This window comes from Arachis hypogaea, chromosome 2, assembly GCF_003086295.3.
Source record: "Arachis hypogaea cultivar Tifrunner chromosome 2, arahy.Tifrunner.gnm2.J5K5, whole genome shotgun sequence".
Lineage (NCBI taxonomy): Eukaryota > Viridiplantae > Streptophyta > Magnoliopsida > Fabales > Fabaceae > Arachis > Arachis hypogaea.
The window spans coordinates 7306061-7327882 of NC_092037.1; the positions used below are offsets into that span (position 1 = coordinate 7306061).

Genomic DNA, 21822 nt, shown 5'->3' on the forward strand with positions numbered 1-21822 from the left:
ATTTTTAATAGAAAATACACTTATAATTATACTCACAATTTGAATAGGGTGAGCCTCTTTGAATTTATTTATGAGGTCCACATTATCAGTCATCTTCTTAACTTTATAAGAAGGTGAAAAATGTGGATTATCAGATATTTGAACTTCAACGATGAAGAGAAAGGTCTTATCAATTAGGTTGAGCAAAAGTGTAGGTGTATCCGATAGATCTCCTTTCTGCAGGGTATTACATAATATATTAATAATAAATAATATAAAAATTACCAATAAAAATATCTTCACTAATATTTTTAGAAATAAATATTGGTTAGATCTTACCAATAGGAGTGGATCAAGTATCTCTACACAGCTCTTTCCCAAAACTTGTTTTGCCTCCTTGTCAAAGACTACAAAACATGCACAGTCAGAATCATCAATGACACCAAGCTTTATTCGATATCTGCTTAAAAAAAATAACATAAAAAAAAGTTAAATATAGACTTATTCAATATCTAATCCAATGTGCATATACTTTAATTTAAAAAAAATAAATAAATAACCTTGGAGTTATGGATAAAAGGAGACGGCCACAACTTGAACATTTGAAAGTTTTTGTAAAAGCATATGTGGACCTGTTGCATTCACATTGGCCGTACCACCAGTCTGGAGTATCCATAATATGACTTATAGTAGCCAAGACAATACAAATAGAATTCTGAAAAAAAAATAATGATTTAAATTCCCTAAATTTGGTGAATTTTTTAAATAAATAAGATGAATAAATAAAAATAATCTATGTACAACGGATTTCAATTATTTTTTTTCTCCATTTTTTAAAAAAAAAATTACCGTTTCGAATTCTTTTAACTGCTCGATGGTTTTGCCTTGATAAATTTTTAAGAATGCAGCCTCATTTGGAATTCCGCCGATGTTACCTCTAGATTCTTCAAATCTTACAAAGCTTGATAAATAAAGTTAAAAAAAAAAAATTATGTTAGATAACACACACATAGTATGGAACTAAAGAATTAAAAAGAAAATACCCACCTATTTTTAAATTGGATGACAGTTGTATCTTCAAGATTGAAGAACATCTTTGTGCCATACATGGAATTTTGTAAAACAATCTTTTCTGAAAAATTTATTTTAATACAAAATGAGTAAAAATTCACATAAACAATAAGTAAAAGCTCACATATAAAAATATATTGTTAAAAAAATATGGATAAATATTACCGTTAAATAACTTCACTCTAACAAACTGTAAGACGACAACAGCTCCATCCTTATTGCCAGATCCCAGAAAAGCATTTAATTCATGTGCATAGTTGCCAAAAAGTGCACACTCCATTATTTTTCTATATCAAATAGAATGTTTAATGTTAAAAAAGTAACTACCAATAAAATAATATCAAATTATATATATTTTATATTTTTAAAATTTAAAATTTAATAATAAAATTAAAATATCAAATACAATTTAAAAAATTAATAATTAATTAATTATTTTAAATTTGTAACAAATAAACCGCGGAAAGAATGCTTTTTATTATTTTTTTTTTTAAATTTGAATCTTTTTTTTTTTAAATCAATCCGAAGTGATTTTTTTTTAAAAAATTTAAATTTAAATAATTAGACGTTTAAAAACGGTGGCTTTGAATCTAAAACATTTTAACTAAGCTTAATGTTAGTTAAGATACATTTGTTACTTATTAATATTAATAAAAATATTTATAATAAAATAAGTTAAAATAATAATTTAAAAAGATGAGATTAGCAAAATTTGTATATTTATAAAAATAAATAGATAATTACCCATCATCAATCTCTAATTCGATAACAGTATATTTGGTAGATTTGCCATCCTTTTCAAGAGTTTTCTCATTCCCAATTCCAGCAAGATATCCAACAACATCTGAAATGATTTAAAATAAAAAAAATTATTGTCAATAAATTTGTTAAAAAAAATGCAGAATAAATTATCAATAAAATAAATAATTATACTTTTTCTAAAATAATAAACTTACCAACTAAATAGGTGCAATCATACCCAGGAGCATTGAGAGTGTCAAAACTCAAAAACTTAAATCCATATCGTGGGATACTCGACGATTCTGGAAGTCTGTGCACATCAGTACGTTGGTTTAAATTAACCACGTATTCATGATGTGTAGTCTTGAAGTAACCCTTATTGAGTCCAACACCAAAATATCTTATTTGGTAAGATATTCCTTCCTCCAGCAAATTCACGAATCGAGACACAAAAGCCTTCTTAACTGAGGCGTGTATTTTTCCTCCCTAGAATTAATGTACAAAAAAACGATTAGATGGAAATAAACAAATAAATTTAAAATATAAATAATATAAATTTTAAATAAAATAGAAAAAATATTAGTAGAAAACTCACGTCTTCATCGAGCCAAACCATCTCAATTGAGTATGGCAATGGAGAATTTCCGTAAATTGGCAGTGTCCATAACCGTATCACTCGTATACGTACACACAAATTGTCGATTGTAGGATTGATGTCAGCAATTTTGTGAATACCAGCCATTAGAATAAATAGAGAGATTTTAGATATATGTAAAGAAAGGGATTGATGTACTTTAAATTGTGGTGCTTTACATCTCTCGTAACTTATACTTTTATAGTTGTATCATAACTAATATTTTTTAAATTTGGTTGACTTTAATTTAAAATTTAAAAAATAACAAACTAAATAAAACAACCAAAACTTAAATTTTAAAAATAACAACTTAAACAAATTATAATTTAAAAATTCTAACATAACGTAAATTTTTATAATAATATAATAATATAATAATTTTTATAATAATATAATAATATAATAATATTAGTACGTAACAATTGAAGAATAATTAACGTAAATTTTTTTAAAACTCTAAATTTCTTTAAAAAAATTTATGTAGCTGCAATTTAAAAAAAATTAAAATTTTAAAAAATAATGCTAAAAATAATTAACAGATATTTAAAAAATAGTGTTATAATATAAAAAAGAACAACCTAAGTAAAATCTAAATAAAATTAAAAAAATAACAATTTAAATAAAATAATTTGAAATTTAAAAAATAACAACCTAACTAAAATAACCCAAACAAATAAAATAATTTAAAATTTAAAAAATAACAACCTATGTAAAACAACCCAAACTTAAAATTTGAAAATAACAACTTAAGCAAATAATAATTTATAATTTATAAATATAAATCTAAAAATTTCTAGTCACGACACGAAAGCAAATAAACTCCCAGACTCAACGTATGAGCGCCACGTCAGCAAATTGGCTCCCTATTTGTATTACTATAAAGATATTGTTAATTTATTTTATTAGTTAAAATAAGAAAAATACTTAAATTTAAATATTAGTTAGGAATTTATAATTATTAGGCCTGGATCGAATCGATGGTCAATCGGATGGTAATCGCTCCAATTTGAATTCCGAGAATCAAGTCAGAAACAGTGACTAAAAATAATGATTAAAAAAATAAATTATGCTGACCTGAACCTTTTTTTATAAATTAAACAATTATTATTTTGTAAAGGTAATAGAAGCTCTAGTCTATACTCTAAAGATGATGGTGGTTTGAGAAATTTTAGAAATAATTTTTTTTAATTTTTAATTTATAAAAAATAGTAGTATTAATGTTTGGTGTAATTTTTAAAATTAAATTATAATTTTTTAAAAAATTATTTAAGAGTTTATAGAGAAGTTAAAAAAATGACTTTTCTTATAATATTTCTATTTCTCGTTACATTTTTATAAAATAAATACTTTTAGAATTAAAAATTCAAACACAAAATAATTTATTTATAAATCACTTTTAACAAAATTATTTATTATTTAAATTATTTTATCAAAAAAAACTTAATTAAGTTAGTTATTCAAACTAGACCTGTATTATTGTCACAGGAACCAAAACGAAATTCTTTTCTTCTTTCTATTTTGTTGACGGTAGCCATACAACTCCAAATCATGTTAATTAATTAGTAACCATTTATACGCAGTTATATTAATATAAAATTAATAATTAAAAAATATTAAATTATTTAATAATTTTAACTATTAATTTTACACAAAAATTTATAAATTTTTATTTTATTAATTATCATATTTTTTGTGGGGTCAAATTATCATGAATTAGCTTGATTTTTGTTGGGCCTGAATTGATTGATGTCAACCAAGAAAAATGGCCAAGGTCCATATTACAACTACGTACAACTGACTGATGAGATAAGAAATACAATATGGACTCTTTGTGATCATTATCTCAACTACATGGATTGTTTAATGAAGCCCAAAAAAGCGCCATCAAGGGCAACGAAGTGAAACTCACTTAACGGGTCCAAAAAAAAAGGGAACTGAGTCACACGGTCACACCTTTGCAGAAGAAGGCGCTCGCGAAGCAAAAGCTGAAGCAAGTTGAGCACCATAATTGATCGAACACCATCCCAACACACAAATACAGTATATTTTTGTATTTTCCCTCCATCTCCTTCCCAATGATCCTTGTATTATCCCTGAACCTCAACCATCTCAACCCATCTTTAGAAGATTTACTAGACTAATTAAACCTCCACAATATCTTTATGATTATTAATGTCACAATGTTGCCAACATAATCAATTCCAAACATTTGACCAAACTATACATGAATTTTATAACCAATATAAACACCATACCTAAATCTGTTTTCTACCACTAAGTTATTAAATATCTAGAGTGGCGACAAGTCATGAATGAAAAGTTTCAAGCAATAGAAAAAACTAACACATAGATCTTGGCGCCTCTCTCGCAAGGAAAACACACCATAGATTGCAGATGGATATACAAGATAAAGTGTAAGGCTGATGGATTAGTACAGGGATACAAGGTGAGATTAGTCGCAAAAGAATTTACGTAACAAATTGGGATAGATTACAAAGATACTTTTTTTCCAGTAGCCAAATTAACTACTGATCGAGTTCTTCTATCACTAGCAGCCATCAATAATTGGTTTTTGTTACAAATGGACGTGAATAATGCGTTCCTTAACAGCGACCTCTTTGAGGAAGTCTATATGAATTTTCTTCTTGGATACAAGACCAAGAAATCGAATCTTGTATGCAAATTGAATAAATTCATCTATAGCCTGAAACAAGCATCCAAACAATGATTCTTTAAATTCTCTATGGAGCCACAATTTCAAACAATCCAAGAGAGACTACTCCTTTTTCACCTTTGGCACAGGTGATAACATAGTCTATTTACTTGTATATGTGGACGACATCATCTTGGTAAGCTCATCCAAGAAAATGATGTGCAAGGTGCAACATTTATTAGAATTTATATTCAAATTCAAGATTTTAGGTGATTTAAAATACTTTCTAGGGCTGGAACTTGCAAGATCACTTGAAGGCATTGTCCTTAGGAAAAAAAAATACACATTGAGCATATTGGAAGACACCAACTTCATTGATGCTAAGCCGAGTTTCTTATCTATAGAGACAAATCTGAGAATGAGTGTCTCTGATGGGAACCTATTGCATGATCCTTTCACTTATAGGCGTAATTGGGAGGCTAATGTACCTTACAATATCACGTCCTGATATCACATACGCTATCTCCACATTGAGTCAATTTCTATCCAAACTAACCACCACTCACCTTATTACTCTCCATCACTTACTGAGGTATTTAAAAGAGACTATGGGACAAGGCATTCTCTTCTCTGCCAAGTCATACGCTGATATTGATTGGGTAGGTTGTTCGGACACTAGAAGAAAGGTCACTGATTACTGCGTTTTCATTCGTGATTTTCTTATCTCTTGGAGATTAAAAAAGCAGCACACTGTCTCAAGGTCTTTCCCTGAATTTGAATATCGGGCCATGGTAGCAGTGGCAGCTAAATTAACCTGGTTGAGAGGCCTTCTCTCTAGCTTTTAGGTTGACATTTCATCTTCTAAATTCTTTTGTGATTCACAGTCAACCATTTACATTGCCACGAACCTCACATTTCATGAGAGAACAAAGCATATTGAAACCAATTGTCACTTTGTTCGAGAACAATTAGTGACAAAATTCTTGAATCTCATTCACGTTCGGACATAACACCAACTAGTTTATGTGTTTACAAAGCCTGTAACTCTATTTCAGTTCAATAATTTCATTTTTAAGTTTGGCATGATAAACATTTATCTGCCAACTTAAGAAAAGATAATACACATCATGTGATTTATGTAAAACCCGAAAAATTAGTAAATGATTAGCCAATAAATTAATTATTAATTTAAAAATTAGAAAATAAAATTTTATAGTTTAATGAGATAGAAAAAATTAAAATAAGAATTTTAACACTAATTTTAAAATTTTTAGCCCAAAATTTGGCTAACGGACCAAACCGGTTAGACCAGTCCCATATTGGGCCCAAGGCCCAACATATATAAGGTTAACCTTGAGGCATTCAGCCTCATTTTTCACATCAAACCTGAAGGGGGCAACATTGGAAGAGAGATTGAGGTGATAACCTAATTCCCAAATCACTCCAAACTTCAAATTCTTGTAACTTTCAATCTGGAGGTCCGATTGATGAGTCGTCAGTGGCCACGCGTTTGTCTCAAAATTCTCGATAAAATCCATCCAACAATTTGGTAAGGAACTTGAGTTTTTGTTCCCAGTTCTTCCCCCTTTAGTCTCGTAATTTTGAGGTTTTGATTTTTGAAAAATTATGAGATTTTGATATTTAGGACCAAATTAGCTTTATAGGCTTGTTGAATATTGCCCCAAATCTCCGTCGGTAGGATGAGGAACCTTGTGAACCATTAATGATTTTGAACCCTAGTTTGATTTTTGTGGTATTTATTTGGAATTAGAATGAGATATATGTTTTGGATACAAATTTGATGATATCGGTGACTAGAAAGCAAACCGTGGATGTTGAATTTTTGTTCGGTGAGGATTTAGGACTTTGGACACTGGAGGAACGGAGATAATTGAGGTGCTTTGACATTAGGGAGGAATCGGCCAAGGTATGATTTTGGTTTCTCGTAGTTAATGTTTAATGTCACGTGAAAATTTAGGCTAGGAGACCTTAAGATAGGAATGAATTTGTATGTGTTGAATTATTACTTTAATGAGTATAAAATAATGATGATTGTTGATGTGTTAAAGATTGATGGTGGGTTTGTGAAATTAAATTGAATTGATTGGTTGAGAGATGCGTCATTTGATTTGATAAATGGTTTACTAATGGAGTTGGTTATTTTTTTTAAAAAAAGAGATTCAATATTAGAATTGGTTTTATTTTGAAATAATTTGATACTAGGGATGATTTAAATGACCGAGAGGTGTTTAATTTGGTAGTTGGGACCCTTGAAGGGTGGCAAAAATCCAAGTTTTAGAGGAGATACTGTCGAAAATTCTATGAAAATAGGAGGCTTCATTTGGAGTGGTTATTTAGAAATATTTAGATTTTTAAGGATTTTATAATTTGATTTTGAGTTATTATGAAAAAGATTACGTTTTGAGATTGTTTTATTTAGAAAAGAATGAATGGTATTTTGAGTTTGAATTATTGATGAACAGAATGAGAGGAATGATAATGGTTTGTAAATGAATGTGATATGTGACCCTTGGGTAGTAGGCAGTGGCATTGTTTACTTGTTCCAGATATGAGATGAGGAAGGAGAATTATGAACAATTGAGTTAATCATAGAATTTCGAATGAATATGATATATGAGAATGATTGATGATGAAATGTTGATGAATTATAATTAATGATTTACTTGAGATTGAATGAATTCTTAAATGAGATGCCTGGGCAATAGCAAGGATTGTGTTTCGTCCCGCTTGCTCCAGGTCAGTGTTTGTGACGTTTGGATAGTAGCAGCAGTAGTGGATTATTCTACTTGCTCTAGGTTGAGCTTTTAAACACCTGCCTGGGTAGTAGCCACAGTAGTGGCTATTTCACTGGCTCTTGGTTAAGCAGGTAGTAGCAAAGGGGTTATAGCTCAAACCCACTTGCTCCGTAATGGGTGTTTCTGTCCATGGTTAGCTACGAGAACGTGTCAGATTGGCTATACAACTGACAGATGATATCATCAGTCATAGGGCAAGCATACATCATATGTATCTATGTGTGTTTTGTTTGATTGTGCATTAATTGGGCTTGCCTATGTGATTATTGTGCTTACTTGCTATATTTGCTACCTGCTGTATCTGTATCCTACATGTGTTTGCGATTGTTTACTTGTTTGTGTGTGCGGTTTCACCGATGTTGGAGGATTTGAGGAAAAGAGGAGGATTGAGGGTTTAGGTTTAAGTTTGGTTAAGTTTAGGAAGCCTTAGAGAACCACCATGATTTAAGGTTTCTGTTTTAATTCTTTAAGTTTTATAATCTGAGTGTCGGAGTTCTAAGATTGCCTCTAACTTTTCTGGGACTTTATTTATTATATATGTGGGAACCTCAACCATACTGAGAACCCCGATTCTCATCCCATATAATATTGTTATTTTTTAGATGCAGGTTGAGAAGCACTACTCTGTATTCTAGAGTCTCTGATAAAGCAAAGAACTCTTGGGTCTCAGGGGCTTATTTTGCTTATGTTTGTATATGTATATAGATTCTCCACCTTGTATTTTATGTTTGTCCCTCTTAGAGGTTGACTCGGAGAAATATATTGTCGTTTTTCCTATTTGAGTCATTTTGGGATTCTCATGTATATATGTATATATGTTTATATGCTCTGTCCGATTTTAACTTCACGATTTAGGTCGGGAGCCTTGTTATATGTATCTTGAAACTCTCTTATCCTACTTCGTTATGTTAATGCTTACGTTAGTGACACGCTGTTCTGCTTACGCTTTTTTTTTTAAACCTTCTTTAAAAAGGCTCCTAGATATAAATTTTTTTCAACTATATATATATATAATTTTTCTTTTAGAGGTCGTAATAACTCACCACCTCTGTTTTATAACTTAAGCATAAGACTTTGTGTGGTAAGTGTTACATTATGGTATCAGAGTAGCTCGTTCCTGTAGAGCCTGAGGGACGGATTGACTACGCTTCTGAGCATACTCTGGCTGTGTGTATATGCTATTTAGGATGTCTGCTTGATATATATAGCATAGATGTTCATGAGTATACTTTTGGAGAATTGAAGCACTAGACTTGAGATAATAAGTCTGATCACCTTAATATCAATTATTCGGTGTGGACAAGACCCAAGTGGCATCTCGTGAACGCTAGTGAGGTAATACGGTTATTTCTATGGCTGCTGTTAAGTAAGCTTCTGCTGAATGGAAGGAGTGAACAAACTAGGAACGGTGATGTAGACTGTAATCGACCTGGCGGTAGAGACAACTAACAAAATTAAAACTCGTGCAGCTGAAGCAATGGTTGATGACGTCTAGTTAGTATGAGAAAGAGATTCAAGCCGGTTTCCAATCGAATGAATTAATGATTAAGATCGTAGTGATAAATGATCAGAGTGGTGCTGCGGAAGCGCGATAATTTTTTGTGACTCTAGAGTTGTAGTGATGGGAGGAAGAAGTCTTGGGATATGATAATGATTCGAGGATTAACATAGGATCGAGGAACGCCAGAATGTAAATGTGTGGTTTAGGTTATAACAGATTGACTCAGACTAAGAGATTACGGAATTGTTTAGTATTTGAGATAGCTAAGAAGTTGGGATTAAATTCATTTAGAGAGAACCCTTGAAGGGTAAGGAAGTTTGTATTCGTTGAGAAAGAATTAGACAAAGCTAAGAGTGAAACAAATAGTATGACTTATGCTTGGATTTTTGATTAAGTTTATGATCTTGTACATGAAAATGGAGAATATGAACTAGTTTTGAATTGATATCGGTGAATAATAGAATCAATAATACGAGGTCAGTTGAATCTGAGGGAGCGTATGTGAAGATTTGAGAGCGAATTTTCGAGGACGAAAATTTCTATTAGGGGGTAGGATGTAAAATCCGAAAAATTAGTAAATGATTATCAAATAAATTAATTATTAATCTAAGAAATTAGAAAATAAAATTTTATAGTTTAATGAGATAGAGAAAATTAAAATAAGAATTTTAACACTAATTTTAAAATTTTTGGCTCAAAATTGGGCCAACGGGCCGAATCAATTGGACTAGGTCCATCTTGGGCTCAAGGCCCAATATATATAAGGCTAACCTTGAGGCATTCAGGCTCATTTTCATGTCAAACATGAAAGGGCAACGTTGGAAGAGAGATTGAGGTGATAACCTAATTCCCAAATCACTCCAAAATTTAAATTCTTGTAACTTTCAATCCGAAGCTCCGATTGACAAGCCGTCAACGATCACGCGTTCGTCTCAGAATTCTCTACAAAACTCATCCAAAAAATTTGTAAGAAACTTAAGTTTTCATGCCCAATTCTTTCCCTTTTAGTTTCATGATTTTGAGGTTTTGATTTTTGAAAATTATGTGATTTTGGTGTTTATGATCAAATTAACTTTATGGGCTTGTTGTCCAAATCTCTCTCGCTAAGGTGAGGAACCTTTAAATCTTGCAGAACATTAATAATTTTGAACCCTAGTTTGATTTTTGTAGTATTTATCTGGAATTAGAGTGAGATATATGTTTTGAAGACAAATTCGATGATATCGGTGATTAGAAAGCAAACCGTGGAGGTTGAATTTTTGTTCGGTGAGGATTTGGGGCTTTGGACACTGGAGGAACGAAGATAATTGAGGTGCTTTGACATTAGGGAGGAATCGACCAAGGTATGATTTTGGTTTCTCGTAGTTAATGTTTAATATCACGTGAAAACTTAGGCTAGAAGACCTTAAGATAGGAATGAATTTGTATGTGTTGAATTATGACTTTAATGAGTATAAAATAATGATGATTGTTGATATGTTAAATATTGTTGGTGGGTTTGTGAAATTGAATTGATTGGTTGAGAGATGCGTCATTTGGTTTTATAAACAGTTTACTAATGGAGTTGGTTGTTTTTTATTTAAAAAAAAATTAATATTGGAATTTGTTTGATTTTGAAATAGTTTGATATTAGGGATGATTTAAATGACTAAGATGTGTTTATTTTGGTGGTTGGGACCCTTAAAGGATGGCAAAAGTCAAAGTTTTAGAAGAGATACTGTCAAAAATTCTATGAAAATAGGAGGCTTCATTTGGAGTGATCATTTAAAAATATTTGAATTTTTAAGGATTTTATAATTTGATTTTGATCAAGTTATTAAGAAAAGAATTACGTTTTGAGTTTGTTTTATTTAGAAAAGAATGAATGGTATTTTGAGTTTGAATTATTGATGAACAGAATGGGAGAAATGATGATGGTTTGTAAATGAATGTGATATGTGACCCCTGGGTAGTAGGCAGTGGCGTTGTTCACTTGCTCCGGGTATGAGATGAGAAAGGAGAATTATGAAAACTGAGTTAATTATAGAATTTCGAGTGAATATGATATATGAGAATGATTGATGATGAAATATTGATGAATTAAAATTAATAATTTACTTGAGATTGAATGAATTCTTGAATGAGATGCCTGGCAATAGCAAGGATTGTGGTTCGTCCCGTTTGCTCCAGGTCAATGTTTGTGACACATGGGTAGTAGCAGCAGTAGTGAATTATTACACTTGCTCCAAGTTGAGCTTTTAAACACCCACCTGGGTAGTAGCCGTAGTAGTGGTTATTCCACTGGTTCTAGAGTCCGTGATGAAACGAAGAACTCTTGGAACTCAGGGACGTATTTTGTTTATGGTTATATACGTATATAGAATCTCCATCTTATATTTTATGTTTATCCCTCTTAGAGGTTGACTCTGAGAAATAGGTTGTTGTTTTTCCTGCTTTGGGTCATTTTGAGATTCTCATGTATTTGTGTATATATGTTTATATGCTCTGTCCAATTTTAACTTCGCGAGCCGGGTCGGGAGCCTTGTTATCTGTATCTTAAAACTCTCTTATCCTACTGGTGTGGAATTTATAATCCACAAACTAACCGGCAAGTGCACTGGGTCGTACCAAGTAGTACCTCAAGTGAATAAGGGTCGATCTCACTAGGATTGATGGACTAAGCAACAATGGTTAAGTGATTTACTTAGTTAGACAAATTGAAAAGATTGTTGAGAGTTCAATTACATCAAACAGTAAATTCAGAAGATTAGAAAGCAAGCAGTAAATTGAGGTGAAATATATATGGAGAAAACAGTTAAGACTTCAGAGATATTTATTTTCCGGATTAACTTTTCCTACCAACTATTTTAATCATGCAAGATTCAATTCATGACAAAATATATGTGACTAAACCCTAATTCCTTAGACATTTTTAGTCTTCTCTAACTTTCATCAACCGCCAATTCCTTGGTCACTTGATTTCAATTAGAGGGTTAAGTTCAATTCTAGTTTATATGCTACAGAAATCCTAATTACCCAAATATAAGAAGATTATATGTCACGTATCCCGTTAAGTCCAGATAATTAGAAATTTAGGAGAAATTATTTTCAAGTTGTTGTTCAAGCAAAAAGCTTTTCCAAGTTTTACAAGAACTCAATTAGAACAAGGGTCATACTTCCGTTCCACCCAGATTCATAAGATAAAGATCGAAAACAATTCTTGAAATTGAAATCAATACATGAATTAAAATAGAACAGTAATAGTATTAATCCATAGAATAAACAGAGCTCCTAACCTTAACGGTGGACGTTTAGTTACTCATGGTTCAGAGAGAAAATTAGGGTTCTGAAAAACTGTAAATTACGAAATAAGGTAGAAGAGAAGAGTAGAGCCCGAAGGGCTGATTCTTTTTTCTTTTATATCTAATCCTAATTAACGTAAAATATATTTTCTAAAACTAAATAATATATTTTCCTATTTATAATTAAAATTAAATTTCAATCAAAATTAAATAATATCTTTGTTGCTTGCTTCGATTGGCGCTGGGACCACTTGGTTTTCTTAGGCTGGCGCCTAACTTCACATTTGTGAAGTTAGACTTCGCGATGGCCGAATGAATTCGACATTGCTTCCCTTTATATGGTGCCTAACTTAGTGCAAAAATCTATCCTGGCGCCTAACTTCTCCTTTGTTTCCCTCCTGGCTCCTAACTTGAAGAATGTGGCGCCTAACTTAGTCTCAGAGTCCTTTCTGGCGCCTAACTTGGAAAAATTTCAAGTTAGGCATTGCCTTGGCAGCAAGCTTTTGAAAAATTTGTGGTTCTGGCGCCTAACTTGAGAAATTCCAAGTTAGGTGCCACCTTGACCGTATCAAATGGGAGGGAAGTGTACACTATTATATATCGTTGGAAAACTCTTGAAGTTAACTTTCCAATATCACTGGAATCACATCAATTGAACCTCTGAAACTCAAGCTATATCCGTTAGAATGTAGGGAGGTCAGGGTTGCATCATCATCCACTTTCTTCCTCTTCTTCTATAAAACACCGTCAAATCTATCCGAACGCTACCTGAAATAAACAAAATTGCACACAAATCAAAATAGTATTCATAGTAGCTAAAAAGTATTTAAATCTTGATTAAACTTAACAATTCAAATGCAAATTCATTAGGAAAAAATAGGAAAGATGTTCATGCATCACCTACTTCGTTACGTTAATGTTTACATAAGTGACGCATTGTTCTGCTTACGCTTTGTTTTAAACCTTCTACAAAAAGGCTTTTAGATATAATTTTTTTTTCAATTATATTATATATATATATAATTTTTTTTAGAAATTGTAATACTTCACTACCTCTATTTTGTGATTTAAGCATAAAATTCTATGTAATAGAGTGTTATAATTTATTTAAACTAATTAGAGATATTAGTTTTATATATATATATATATATATATATATATATATAAATAAGTAAATACTAGTAATGAATTCATAATTCCTCCTCACTTTTAATCTCAATAAAATGACTAAAAAAAATAAATTAATAATTAAATAATATCAAAAAATAATAAACATTTTCTCTATTTTAACTCTGACTTTCATATTTTACCTATGATCCTGACGCCTGACGCCTGAACTTGTGTAACACCCGGACAAATCACAACCGCTTCTTATAATTTATAAATGCAAGTTCGATGAATATGGAGTTGGAGATGGAGATGAAGAAGAAAACATGCATTGCTATGGTTCCATGCCCAGGACATGGCCATCTCATACCACTTCTTGAATTTGCAAAGCGTTTTCTTCTTCATCACAGAGATGATTTCCATGTCACCTTCCTTATTCCCACTCTTGGTCCTCCTTCTCCTTCCACCATCGCCATCATCAACACTCTCCCTTCAAACATTGACTTCACTTTTCTCCCTCCGGTCAACGTTCAAGACCTTCATATTCAGACCGACCACCCCGTTCCCCAGATGGTCCTCACCGTTCGCCACACTCTCCCCTCTCTCAAAGACGCATTAGCTTCATTGAGTTCTCGAACTAACCTTGTTGCTTTAGTTCTTGACGTGTTCTCCCTCGAAGCACTTCATCTTGCTAAAGAGTTGAACATCTCTTCCTACCTTGCATTTGCCTCTGGCGCTGCAACACTGTCCTTTACTTTTTCCTTTCCAAAGTTTGATAAAAGCTTCTCCTCCGAATTCGAATCCCAACCCGAGTTTCTTGACTTAGAACGAACAATGGATGTTCCTGGTTGTGATTATGCATCTTTCAAGGTGAAGGATCTTCCAGATCCGGTTCTGTTTCTTCGATCAGGTGAAATCTACACACTATTTCTCAGTGTATGCCAGAAAGCCTCCTTGGTTGATGGAATCATAGTGAATACCTTCAATGATTTAGAACCAGAGGCCATGAGAGCTTTACACAACGGTTCTTCTTCTCGTTCTGTTTATGCGATTGGACCCATCGTTGCTCAACCTAATCAAAACCAAGATGAGAAGATTGATGAATGTGTTGCATGGTTGAACCATCAGCCATCCAAATCTGTGTTGTATATATGTTTCGGAAGTGGTGGAACACTCTCTCAGGAGCAAGTGAATGAGATAGCATTTGGATTGGAATTGAGTGGACACAAATTCTTGTGGGTAGTGAGAGTCCCAAACAAGATTCCGAATTCCGGTTATGTTATTGGACAAAAGGAGGATCCAATTCAATACTTGCCACCGGGTTTTGTGGAGAGAACGAAAGAACAAGGCCTAGTGGTTCCATCATGGGCACCACAAATTGAGATCCTTGCTCATGGCTCCACTGGTGGGTTCTTGAGTCATTGTGGTTGGAACTCAACGCTTGAGAGCATTGTTCATGGTGTTCCCATGATTGCATGGCCATTGTTTGCTGAGCAGAGAATGAATGCAATTCTGCTCACGGATGTGCTTAGAGTTGCAGTGAGGCCACAGGGTGAAGAGGACGGGGTTGTGAACAGAGAAGAAATTGCCAAAGTTGTGAAGAGAATCATGGACCACGGTAATGAAGAAGGGTTGGAAATGAGAAAGAGGACTCAAGAGTTGAGTTATGCTGCTGCTGCTGCACTCAGTGAAAATGGCTCTTCTACCAAGGCACTCTCTAGTCTTGCACATGAATTGCTGAACAAGAACCTTTAACTGTTCAAGTGCCAAAGTTTCATGCATGTTGACAAAAAATAGTTGCTTCATCAGATGTGGTAGCAAATAAAGCTTATTGATATAATGTTTGTTCTTTGTTTATTATCAATGTTGAGTCAAATAGCTAAGTTATTAGGAATGAGTTTTTTTTGTTCTTTAAATAAAAATAATATTACAATTATGCGTGTGTACTTGATTTGAAATTGATAGTTGAGAGCCGTTAGGTAATAATTTAATCAAACTTATCAAATTATTTATCGACTTTTTACTATTAACTTCACATGAAATTAACTCGAACTTTTGTTAATTATTATAGATAAAAAAACTTTAAAAATTGGTGAAATTTAATTATACAATGAGTAATATTTGAGAGATAATAACCCAAATTAACCCTATCTTATTAGAATAATTGGTGGGGATCATCATAACCTTGTTAAGATAATTTATAGTGATCAAATCTAAGATCTATCATTTACCTTCTTATTTATATCACTATATGAGAACAAAAGTGAAATCCTTCTAATATACAATATTCATAATTATATACTTTTTATTATATCTAATAATATTATTCAATTATTTCAATAATAATTAAAACATATAAAATATAATAATTTTAGAATATTTGAGACTTTTCAAACACTCTTGAATGTGAACTCTCAATACATATAGAATATCACAATAAGGCTTTCGGGGATCAAAGTCAATGTTGTTATCCTTCCCCAATCAGTCAAGTTATTTCATCAGAGTCACAATTACTAATCAAAGTAATATATATATTATGTTGTGTAATTAACTAATAATTATTAGTATTAATATTTACTTCCTCCATCATTTGGTGTCGCATCAGAGAGATAGTGGCCACGCACGGCCACGTCTATAGAGGCTTCAACATATAACAGTGAGTGACAATAGCTTTCATTTTGATAAGAATAGCATCATTAGCATGGCCATATGTATATGTTGTTATGCGCATGATGAGGATATAAAATGTTGGGTGGCTGTACGTGCTCAACAACTTACGGCCATATTTACCCTTCTCTTATCATCATTCATGATAAATATAAAAAAAATATTATTTATTATTTCATATCAAAAGTGGTGTCCACCACTTACATAATTTTTTAATATCAATAGTAAAACAAAAAAAAAATGAATAAAGGATAAATATAACCTATTATTTAATCTAATAATAGTAGGATTGATATATAAATGGACTTCAAATTATTTACTATACAAATAGCATATCGTCAATTCAATAATATATTTATATTTATACTACTATATGTATAACGAGAATAAACCATTATTTTAAATGGGTATTATTAGGGTTTATATTTATAATCAAAATATAAGATTTTATTGTTTTTTGGGTTTATGTTCCATTATTGTTAATGAAAACATTGATACTCAAAAGAGTGATAAAAAATAAGATAAAATGCATATTTAAATTAAATGGGGTTTAAAATTATACAATTCACTCAAAAAAAATGTTACATGAATCTCTTAAAAAGATATTTTTATATAAATTAAATAAGTCTCATTCGAATTATCTATTCCAACACTAATTTAAATTAGGCCAATTCAAATTACTATAAAAAGATGCAAATCGAATCTAACCTAGTTGATTTATGCATTCATGAAATGGCCTAGTAAATTGAATTACATGGATTCGAATTATGTATACACGCGATCCCACTAATTCGAATCACACCAATTCGAATTACCCATAATTTTGGTAATTCGAAATAGGCTATTTCGATTTATCCTTGGTATAGTTCAAAGCAGATTGAGTCGAATTACCACCAATGAGCAACCCAAGGTAATTCGAATTGGACTCATTTGAATTACTAATGCTTTTCCTATAAATAGAGTTCGAATTGAGTTTATTCGAATTACAATTTCAAACCCCTACGTTACCAAAATAATCCCAGAGAAAACTCTTCAAGAAAGTGTTCAACATCATATTCCGCTGATGGGGGATAACCAGGACCGGCTTTATCGTTTAGATGGAGTCGCCCATATAGTTGGTGTCATCAATGAAGAGGTTAGTGTGCACTTTTCTTTTGAAAATAGGATTTAATGTGTTACTTTTATATTTTTATTTTTGTTTCTTATAAACCTAGTCATTATTTACAATTGTTAAGTTAGATAGATTGGTTATATTATTGATTTATTAGTTTCTAGAGGTTTGACGGAGCAATTTTTATTTTTAATTTGGATAGTGATTACAAATAAGTAGAAGAGTCTGAGTAGTAAAGATAATGGGGGTGAAACTTATTTAGAGTAAGATTTTTTTGTTAACATGAAACATAGTCATTGAAATAAATTTTTATATTAATACTTTAGCTAATTTTTTTATTAGGCCTAGTTTGATGCATATATGATGTTATTTTGTATTTGAACACGTAACATATTTGATTGCATACACGTTGTATTCTTTGGATTAAGATATGCATAGTTGATAATGTTATATAAATATGTTTTGAGCTGAGAGACAATTTGCTACGTTCTGTATGCAGCTCCACCGATGTATCACGAGCATGCGACGACAGCAGGGTGTGCGCCTAGACGAGAGGGTTGTTTCGTACTCACAGATGACCGGTTTATACCATCTTGCGAGGCTGAACGAGACTTGGTTTAGGTTGGATGAGCCGCTGGTTAGTGCATTCGTCGAGCGATGGCGTCCAAAGACGTACACGTTTCATATGCCGTTTGAGAAGTAGTGTACGATTACACTGCAGGATGTGGCGTACCAGTTAGGGCTACCGATCGATGGACATTATGTCAGTGGTTGCCTGACAACAGGGGTGGCAGTGGTGCGGGTAGGGGTGGATTTTTTCCTACCCGATCTCGCACCGCCGTCCTGTTACTCATGTACTACCCGTCCAGTCACTACTTGCGGGTAGTAAACTGCAGTACCCGAACCCGCTCCTGCGGGTAACTGCCCCACCCTACCCACCCCTATAAAAATTAAATATTTTAATTTTTATATATTCATATGTAAATTAAGACAAAAACTTAAAATTCATAGATAAATTAAATTACAAATATAAAATTTATACAATGTCATTAGCTCAAATAACTTGAAATTTAAAAAAAAGCTAGTGTTAGATCACTACAAATTTAACACCATAATAAAGAAATTACAATATTAGATATAAAGCAATCTTCAATCCTTATTCTTGATCAATTTTAACATCTTCATCATCATTAAAAGTTTGCAAATCAAGATTTAAACATAAAAATCAAAAGAGATAACAATTAACAAATTAATTGGTACTATATAAAAAATTAACATAAATGAAGATTAAACAATATATCACTTTTACTTCATAAAGGTTCCCACAACCAACTTTAGCCACACATCAAGGCTTCAATTATGTCTTGTTTGAGCTTTGCGCGATGAGGAGAAATTACACGACCACTTGTACTAAAAGCAGATTCAGAGGTAATAATGGACACCGGAATAGCATATATATCCTTAGCTGTTTTTGCAGGAACTTTAACTTTCATCCGATTGTTCTTCCACCATTTCGAAACATTAAAGTTAGGATCATTTGGAGGATGAATTTTCTCCTCAAGATAATGATTAAACTCAATATTCACATATGAACTCCTTGTCATATTTCTTCTTTTAAGATACACCATATAATCATCACCCTCAAATAGATTTGCATTTCCCCTTTCATCAACTTCTTTTGTACCAACACCAACACTGACATGTGACACATCAAAACTCATTTGTTGAGTGTATTCATTAACCAACTCATTACACAACTGATGAATTCTATCAACTTGCTTGGAGCATTCTGTTGGATCTGGATACATTTTTTTAAATTGAAACTCAACCCCAACCATCTTGTACCTAGGGTCTAAAACAGCAGCAAGACCCATAATTCCATGAATTTCATCCTAATACTTTTCAAATTTCTTCTTCATGTTAGATGCCATATTCGCAATTAACGAATTAGTAGAAATTCCTCATTCATCCAATGACACTTTTATTTTACAAACCAGAGTAAAATAAAGATTAGCAGTCAGAAATTTAGACCCAGAAAATAGTTGAGTAACATCATAAAACAACTTTAATCTATCACATATTTCCTTCGCAAGTTCCCACTCCTCATTACTTGGCACAGTTTTATATTGGAGTTCCTTCTGCCTTAACCTAGGAAAGACAACTTTATACAATAAAGCAGTTTCTAACATCAAATAAGTTGAGTTCCATCTAGTCGGGCAATCAAGAACTAATTTCCTAGTAAATGAGATCGCTGTTTTAGTACAGCAACTCACAAAAGTTTCATTCGTTTTCTGTGTTGCAGTTCAATACAATACACTACTACGAATCTTTTCTATACTTTCCTTAACAATACTTAAGCCATCCTTCACAATCAAATTCAATATATAAGCACAATAACGCATATGTAACGATTTACCCTCCAACATCAAGAATGAAGAATCTAAACGCCCCAACAATCCATCTATCATAGCATCATTAGTAGAACAGTTAGCCAATGTAAGAGTGGACAATTTTCTATCAATGTTCCATTCTAACAATATTTTTATCAACGTTTTAGTGAGAACTTCACTTGTATGGGGACAAAAAACATAACAAAAGCTGAAAAGATTAACAAACATGCATGCATTTTTAGATTAACGAAACTCAACATATGAAAACAACACAATGTATAAAAGTTTATAAAATTTTTAAAGTACCTCAATAGGCGCATATGCAACTTCTATGAACTATCAATATAGTGAGTCGTGACAACCATGTACCATTTTTCTTAGTTGGAAGTCCACATATCGCTAGTTATTGCAACTCTCCTATTATTTTCATCTAGTTGAAGAGTTAACTTCCGCTTCTCGTCCTCATACATCTTCAAGATGTCTTTTCTGACAGTGTTTCGACTAGACATTTTAAATGTTGGTTGCATTGAAGCAAAAGCTCGCCTCAATCCATGATGGTCCACACAACTCATAGGATACTCATGCAAAACAATCATTTCAGCGACACATTTTCTTGTAAATGAAGGATCAAACACAAAGCCATCTTCATTCACTTTTTGCTTTTGTGATTGTTTTGACAATAATTCAACAATTGATGATTGCCTAGAGTTGGCCACTTTTATTCTCTTACAATATCGATCCACATGGTTCCTCAATGACTTGGTATTATTCCTCAGATTCGCATTAAGCACACTCTTGCTAAACTTGCATTTCACCTTCCATTCACCTTCAACTTTCAAACGATCAAAATACTCCCAATAAGCACTCTTAACATGAGTCTTATTGTCACCTTCATTAGGAGTTGATCCTTTTGGAGTTGAGACATTATCCGTTGCTTGTAGAATTTTTGAAGTTGGATTAGCATTACTTTGAACTTCAATTTCATTATCATTAGGAGCAACACTGTTGCTTTGTGTGTCTTCTCTAGCATTACTAGGTATGAAGTAATTTGAAAACACCTATATCAATAAAATGAAGTAATTTGAAAACACCTATATCAATAAAATTAAAGTTACTGAGGGTTTAGTAGTTGTTTTCTTGCACATTTCACTTTTACGTAAAAAGAATAAAGATGTTCAATTAAAAGCATATACACATGTGAATGTAAAGTGTTAGACTTGGGCACAAATATTTCTTCGAATCTAAGTTCAATACATTCCATTAAGAAAAGGGGTTGATAAAGCATAATAAAATAATAATACAAAACTAATAATTTTGCAATTACATGGTGGTACTCACATAACATTTATGTAAAATAATTCTTTAACAACCTGTCTGATCAATTTTTATCTTAACAATCCTCACATAATTACAGGTAAGAACCAGTAACTATCACTTAAGTTCAATCACCATCTATCATAACAAGGGAACAAAGGCAAGGAAAAGAGAAACTCAATTATCACTTTGTCATAGTAAAAATTGGACAATACTTTCAAGAGAAATAGAAGGATAGATGAATGCAGTTAAAAAGCCTCAACATCTATTAAGTGTTTCTTTCTTTTTTCAAAACCAAAATATCCATGACATTTCAATCCAAAATTATTGGATTTTATTGACATTTCCAAAGATATTTGTTCAGAGCATTGAGCTAATGACAACATTTTTTCAAACTGCAAACTTGACAAATCACAAAACACATTTTTCAATTATTTTCCTCTCTTGTTTTAATTTTCCAATTTAATACATGATTGGTGCTACAAAATGTATATCTAAAATCAAATTTACTCTACTATAATCTAAACTAAATAATTGAATCTTTAATTTAAAATAAA

At 31.9% G+C, this 21822-nt stretch overlaps 3 protein-coding genes across 3 annotated transcripts; 1 reads left to right on the plus strand and 2 right to left on the minus strand.

Moving 5' to 3' along the window:
* Positions 1 to 1790: 1790 nt before the first annotated feature.
* Positions 1791 to 5659, minus strand: LOC140176497 (replication factor A protein 1-like). Its single transcript, XM_072208037.1, has 3 exons — positions 5645 to 5659; positions 2007 to 2277; positions 1791 to 1894 (listed from the first exon to the last, which is right to left on the minus strand). Exons 1-3 carry the CDS (start codon positions 5657 to 5659, stop codon positions 1791 to 1793), a joined length of 390 nt encoding a protein of 129 aa, XP_072064138.1.
* An 8210-nt stretch (positions 5660 to 13869) lies between these two features.
* Positions 13870 to 15719, plus strand: LOC112735550 (hydroquinone glucosyltransferase). The gene has a single exon (XM_025785083.3). It carries the CDS (start codon positions 14072 to 14074, stop codon positions 15536 to 15538), a length of 1467 nt encoding a protein of 488 aa, XP_025640868.1. The 5' UTR covers positions 13870 to 14071; the 3' UTR covers positions 15539 to 15719.
* A 3176-nt stretch (positions 15720 to 18895) lies between these two features.
* Positions 18896 to 19435, minus strand: LOC140176504 (zinc finger BED domain-containing protein RICESLEEPER 1-like). The gene has a single exon (XM_072208040.1). The coding sequence runs from the start codon at positions 19433 to 19435 to the stop codon at positions 18896 to 18898; it is 540 nt and encodes a 179-aa protein (XP_072064141.1).
* Between the last annotated feature and the right edge of the window lie 2387 nt (positions 19436 to 21822).